Source organism: Leptonychotes weddellii, chromosome 1 (assembly GCF_054177405.1).
Source record: "Leptonychotes weddellii isolate Sample4059 chromosome 1, ASM5417740v2, whole genome shotgun sequence".
NCBI classification, from domain to species: Eukaryota; Metazoa; Chordata; class Mammalia; order Carnivora; family Phocidae; genus Leptonychotes; species Leptonychotes weddellii.
The window spans coordinates 13,438,340-13,445,076 of NC_138369.1; the positions used below are offsets into that span (position 1 = coordinate 13,438,340).

Here is a 6,737-nt window from a genome sequence, read left to right on the forward strand (position 1 = left end):
GCGGCGGCAGCGTCCCGGGCTACGTGCCCGGGCCCCGATGTCAGAGCTCCCTTGGCCCCGTCCCCTCCACACTCACATCCCGCCGCTGGCGACCCGGGGCGCGGCCTCTAGAGAAACGTCCCGGGGCAGGGGCAGCGGGCTCCGCTCGGCCGCTCCGCACACCCGTGGCGGAGGCGGCGCGGGAGAGGGGGGGCGGGGGCGGGAGAGGCCCAGGGAGGGCGCGGGGGGAGGGAAGAGGCGCCCGGCGGCGGGGGGAGGGGGAGCGGCAGACGCCGAGGCGAGGGACGCGCGCGGCGGGCGGCGGCTCCGAGCGGCGGCCGGGCGGGGGGCGCTGGAGGCCAGGCCGGCCAGAGGGGATCCCGAGAGCCCCATGAAGTGCCCCCGGGGCCGCGGACGGGGCGCTGTCCTGGGGAGGCTGTCGGGGGGTCCCCGACATCCATGGCTAGGCGGGGGCCGCGGCGGCGCGCTCGGAGTAAGTCGGGGTCGGGGGGCGGGAGCCCGGGGGAGGGGGCCGGCGTTGCGTAGGGGTGACTCCAGGCCTGGCCGGGGCGGGCGGGCTGGTCCGTCTCGGTGTCAGTCGGCGGCGCCTCCTCGGAGCCCGGTGGAGCCGCCAGCCCCGCGCCGCTCGGCTCCGTGGCTTTTTTGGAAACTTGCAAATGTTTTCGTAGAGAGAGAGAAGGGGGAGGGGAGGGAGGGAGCGAGGGAGTGACCGAAACGGAGCTCGGGGCTGCTGGAAGAACGGAGGCCAAGGCTGGGGGAGCTAGAGACGGACTGACAGACAGGCCGACGGGCAGAGCGTCCCGGCCGCAGGCGTGCTTCAGCGGCGCGGGCGCAGGCGGGGCTCCGGCCCAGGATGGGGAGAGGTTCGGGAGGCGGCCGCGGGCAGGATGGGGATCCGAGGGGGCTGAGGGGCAGAGAGCTGGTGGCCCGAGCACCGAAGGGCTCAGTGTTGTTGCAAAGTTGGAATCGCGTCCCTAAGCTGCACGCCCCGAGCGGCTCAAAACGCGCCCCCCGCCCCCCCTCCTTGCGCTCGCCGCGGAGCTAAAAATAACAGCCCGGTTCGCCCCCCGCAGACCGCGACCCCAACCCCTCCCCCGACCCCTCCCCCACTGGGCGTGGGGCGAAGCCACAGCTCCCAGTTCCCCAAAAGAAAAAAAAAAAAGAAAGAAAAGGCGGCGCGGGGGGGGGGGGCGCGGGGGGCGGGCCGGGGGCGGGGGGCCCGGCCATATGGATGTGATTTCTCCGCTCCGAGGCAGACGGGCAGCTCCGCAGCGCTCGGCGCCCGCCCGCCGCCCGCCCGGCCCCCGGCTGCCTCCCTTCCTCCCTCCCTCTCTTTCTCCTTTGCGCTCCCTCGCTCGCTAGTCCTCGGCGCATGGGCCCCGCACCGGGCCCCGGGGCCTCGGGCCGCCTGGCCTCCGGGGTCCCCTAGGCCCGGGCGTGGGCGGGGCAGCCCGGCCTGACGCAGCTCTGTACCCCACCACCACCACCACCAGGGCCGGCGGCGGCGGCTGCCCCGAGGGACGGGGCCCTAGGCGGTGGCGATGGGGGCCGTCCGGATCGCGCCCGGCCTGGCGCTCCTGCTCTGCTGCCCGGTGCTCAGCTCCGCATACGCGCTGGTAAGTCCCTCTCCCGCACTCCAGGACAGGCTGCGGGCTTGCTCTGCGGTCCCTGGGGTGGGCCCAGGGCGCAGAGGCTTGGGTTCCCTGAATAATCCGAACTTTGGATGAGCGTCCCCTCCGACCTGAGATCCTGGGTGCCTGCTGTCTTTGGGGTGTCTGGACTCGGTTCCAGATGCCTATGGTCCCCGTATTTCTGAAGCCTGGGTTTGGGGTCCCAGGTCTGGAAATCTGTAGTTGGGGTTCCTCTGTCTTCTGCTACTGTGAGCACCACAGCTCTGGTTATGTCTCCTTCAGGGGTGACAGTGTGATCTAGCAGCAGACTGGGCTTTGGCCCTGATGTAGGGTCCCACAGACTTTGTTCCGGGGCCTCTGTTTTCTGCAAGTTTTGTTTGCAATCCAGGACACGGTCGTGGGTCTGAGGTCAGCATCACCCAGGCAGGGGGTAGGATTTAGGGGTCCCCTCCAGCTCTCACAATCACATGCGTGCACACACACGGACACTCTTGCCCAGAGAGGCGGGTGTGGTGTGGCACAGAGGAAGGATGGAGGTCCCCTGAAGGAGACCGACCTCACAGAACCCTCCTCCAGGAGAAACATGCTGGAGGGGGACTCTGGTGAGTGAGGGACCCCCATGTATACCCTCCTGAGAGCAGAAGCCAAGAGGGCACCAGAGGGAGAAGAATTGGCAGTTTGGGAGATAAGGCAAGAGAGAGAGAGAGAAGAGAGACAAAGGGGCTGGAGATGAGAGCTCCCCAGAGCAGAAGGAGTAGACAGACCAAGAATAGCAGAGAAAAGTAGGGGACTGGCAGTGGCCAAGAGCTGGAGACACGGAGGGGAGCATCGTCCTCCTCCTGGGCCAGAGACTGGGGACCAGGACCTGGGGAGTCAGTCAGATCTCACAGCAGCCCTGTCCTGGGGGACTAGCCCATTGCTGAGGAGGCTGTCTGCCTGTGTGTCTGACTTCAAAGCCCCTGCTGCCTCCCCAGTACCTCCCAGGTGGGGGCATCTGCCTTCTAGAGAAACAAGCAGGCAGGCAGGTAGCCACTTTCTCCTGACCAGCTCCCTACCCAGGCAGAACCTGAGGCGGGAAGGCAGGAGCTCTGGGATGCTTCCAGCTCTGCCTCAGGCCCGTCTGACCTGGGGCTATCCTCCATACCTCAGTTTCCTCATCTGTTAAAAAAAAAAAAAATAGCAAGAAACCTTTGCCTAAGAATCTCCTGATCTGAGTGAGGCTCTCTTCTCCTCTGGGGCCTCAGCATGTCCCATTCCCTGGTGCCCAGGCACTCACGACTCTGGCTCCCCAAAGCCAGAGACCTCACGCCATATGAGGACTTGTAGATGGGGAAGTCGAGGCTCAGAGACTTGTGCAGAGGTACATGCAAGGACCCAGAGCCATTTCCCCACCCTCCCCTTGGGCCAGGCTCACCCTCCCCAGGGTCCCCTCCAGGGTGTGTGCAGAGCCAGCCCGCAGTCTGTGTGCACATCCCTGGGGTAGACAGGACGATGGGTGTGAGTGTGCTGAGAGCCATCTGTTTGCCAGAGCAGGGCTCGCTGGGCCTCTGGGCAGGCTGTTCTCTAGGTCCGTGTGAGCGCGTGTCACCTGTGAACACGTGTGTCCGAAGCGGTGGGTTTGCACATGACTTGCAGGGGCATAGTCGTGCATATATGTGTGTGTGTGTGTGTGCATTTGTGAGCACATGTGCACCCGGGTCTATTGTCTCTTATTTTTATTTAATAAATGCTTTTGTAGCGCTTTCTACTTGCCAGACACTGTCCTAAGCACTTTAGAGTATTAACTAGTTTAATCTTTCCAACAACTCTCTGGAAAGGTTTTGTTATTGTTCCCATTTTTTTTTTTAAAGATTTTATTTATTTATCTGACAGATAGACAGCGAGAGAGGAAACACAAGCAGGAGGAGTGGGAGAGGGAGAAGCAGGCTTCCCGCTGAGCAGGGAGCCCGATGCGGGGCTCGATCCCATGACCCTGGGATCATGACCTGAGCTGAAGGCAGACGCTTAAGGACTGAGCCACCCAGGCGCCCCTATTGTTCCCATTTTTAAAGTAATCTGAAGCACACAATCAATATGACCATTTTTTATTGCATGCCAATCTAGTGCCAAGCCCTGTGTCTCCAGGGGGAGGGAGTAATGGGTCCCCAGGGCCCCACACTGATTTCTGGGGAAGCTGAGGCACGTGCAGAGAATTTGCCTGGCTTCGCCCTGGTTCAGGTCTGAGGGCAGGGGCAGGAGGAGGGATGCCATGGCTGGGTCTGCCCTGCGACCTTGTTGGGACATCAGTGGCTGGACGCTCAGGCCGTGTGCGCACTGGGATTAGGGCTAGAGGATGTGGCCCAAGGATCACCCAGTACCCTGTAGGCCCCCTGGGCTCAGCTGGAGCCAGCGAGAGACTGACAGCCGGCTAGCTTCCTCTTTTGAACCCAGGGGCTGCCGTTCCCACCCAGATCTGTGCTGACGCCCACTAAGCCCACCAAACTCAGCCGATAGCCCCTGTAACCAAACCTGTGGGCTGCCTGCCCAGCCAGCCCCAGGAGCAGGCTCACACCTCCAGGGACCTCAGGGTTCGGGGACCAAAAAGCGTCCCACTGGGAGGACACCGGCTGTGGCCAGACTCAGCTAGCTGGTCCCTCTTGTCCTTACAGGGAATACTAGCTGTGAGCTGGGGGTCAGGTGGAGTGAATTTTGGAGGAAGGGATGGGCCCACAGATTGTGAGTAGGGGGCAAAGGGGTGGTCTTATCCTTGGGGGTGCCTCATCCTAAGGATGCCCTCAGCATGCACACATGTGAAGGAGAAGCCGCAGTGGGAGAGGCAGCAGGTCAACATGGGGGGCAGGCCTTGAGCGTAGAGATGTGAACTCGGGGTCTGACACAGAAGGGACTGTGGGGGCTGGGAGTATAGGCGACCCCTCCCCTGCTCCAGGACCAGTGTGGCCACAGGCCCTCTTTTAAAGACCAGAGAACCACCATGTATTGAACAATGACTGTCCTCCGATTCTGAGCTAGAAACCATCACAAATGTTTTCTCAGTCTGTCCTTTCACCCACCCATTTTATGGGAAAGAGCCCTGGGGTTCAGGCAGTGAGTCTGTGGTAGAGATGGGACTTGAACCCAGGTCTTCAGACTCTTGCACTGAGCTTCTTCCTCCAAAGCAAGGTGACGGATCGTGCTGACCAGAGATCCCCATGTCCCACTGTGGGTTTTTAAATTCTTCTTCCTTTTTTTTTTTTCTTTGTTTGTTCCTTTGTCTCTTTCTTTCTTTGTTTTCTTTCTTTCTTTCATAAAATCCTTCTGTTATTTTACTTTTATTTTCTTTTGTTTAATTGAACTAATACTTGAATATGTTCTTTTTTATAAAAGAGTCCTATAATACAGATTAAACAGAATTCATCCTTGATGACTCCCAAGGCCCAGTGTCCCTCTAGAGAAAACCATTTTTAACAGTCTGGGTGGGGGATATCCTCCCAGACCTTTTTCTGTTTATTTCTGAAAGATACCTTTTTGTGTCCGTACAAAGCAGACAGTTTTGTTCTGTTGTTTTCTGCGTGTTGTAAAATGAATGGCATCTGTTTGTAGGTAAGGCTCTGCCGTGTACATTTTTTTACGTAAAGGTGTGTCTTGGAGATCTTCTTGTCAGTAAATATAGATCTATTTTCTTTAATGGTGCGTAGTATTCCAAAATCTGGGATGCATTAAGCAGTCCCTAGAAAGGTACATTTAGATCTTTTCTGCATCCTTTGTGTGTGTGTGTGTGTGTGTGTGTGATTCCAGACAGTGGCGGGGAAGCTCCTGGAAATGCCGTCTTTGCCCCTCTGTGACCGTTTCCCTGTAGGGTATTTCTAGATTTTGTCATTGTTGGGTCTGAGCACACCACATTTTTTTATTTTATTAGACACGGCCACACTGCCCTCTAGAAAGCCTGTGCCCGTTAATACTCACAATAGCAGTAGGGACCAGGAGGGTCTTTCCCCCACACCCTCTGTCTCATAGAGTAGTATGATTTTCACCTTTGCCATTCTGAGAGGCGAAAAATGGTGTCTCTTGCCATTTTAATTTGCCAATTACCGGTGAGCTTTTGAACTTTACATTGGTCTTTTGTTCCTCTTCTAAGACCTTTGCCCAGAGCCATTACTCATCTTTCTATGGGTTATTTGTCTTTTTTTGTATTGATTTGTTGAAGCTTTTTATATCACCTGCCCTTAAACACCCCCCCCCAACACCCCAGCTCTGGGAACGGCCTGTGGACAGAGCAGGAGGAGGGGGGCCGAGCCCTCCCGGGAACTCGGGTTTTCTTCGGAATGTTTTAATGAGGCGTCAAGCGGCCTCCCCCAGATTCCTGTTGTGGGCCTTCTGGGGACACTCCCTGGTCCAGCCACCACACCAGGAAGGCAGCTCTTTCAGAGGGAGAGTCCCTAGGAAAAAGAAAGGGTGGGGTGAGGGTTTTGCAGACCCCAGAAATTGTCTGCAAAATGCAGTGTGACTGGGAGAGAGTGCAGAGTTTCGCTCAGATTCGCAAAGACGTCGGAAACCTCCAAACCCTAAAGAACCCCAACTCTGGGACCAGCCTTGTGCGGCGGTGAGACCTGGTGGGATCCTATTCTGCTGACCAGGCATACGGTTAGGTTAGGCCATACTATCCTTCCGGGCCTTGGTCCTGCAGGCCAGGTAGAGGCTGCCTGTGAAGATCCACCGGGTCCAGCAGCCAGCTCCACCATCCCAGGCTCCATCCCACCGCCTGCCCTGAAGGCGTCCACGCTGGCCAGGATGAGAGGCCTCACGGTGCCTCCCCCCCCCCGCCCCAGCCCCTCCCGGCCCTGAACACAGGCAGCCTGTTCAGGAAGGCCTGGAGAGGGGGAGGAAAAGTCAGCACTTGTCAGCGGTGGCGGGGCAGGAGTGTCCCCGGCAGGGAGCCCGTCCCAGCCTGCTCGGGCCAGCCGGACAGACGGAGGGCAGCAAGGGGCGGGGAGCAGTCCCTAGCCAGCTGGCACGGGAAACATCAAGAACCTGGAAAAGAGATGCAGGAAGGCCAGGAGGTCACGAGGGGGTCCCCTGTGAGCCAGGGTTTTCTCCTTCTGCCTTTTCTGGAGGTACAACCCCCCTCGC

The 6,737-nt window shown here is 59.0% G+C and overlaps 1 protein-coding gene across 2 annotated transcripts in view; it reads left to right on the forward strand.

Moving 5' to 3' along the window:
• The first annotated feature begins 278 nt into the window (after positions 1-278).
• Positions 279-6,737, forward strand: part of PTH1R (parathyroid hormone 1 receptor) — a 19,275-nt gene continuing 12,816 nt past the window's right edge. The window contains exons 1-2 of one of the 2 annotated variants that reach the window (XM_081801217.1): positions 335-472; positions 1,494-1,616. In XM_081801217.1, the coding sequence (XP_081657343.1) occupies positions 1,542-1,616 (75 nt within the window). In that variant the 5' untranslated portion in view covers positions 335-472; positions 1,494-1,541. Of the gene's footprint in view, positions 473-1,493; positions 1,617-6,737 lie in introns of both variants that reach the window. The other variant, XM_081801210.1, reaches the window with a different exon arrangement.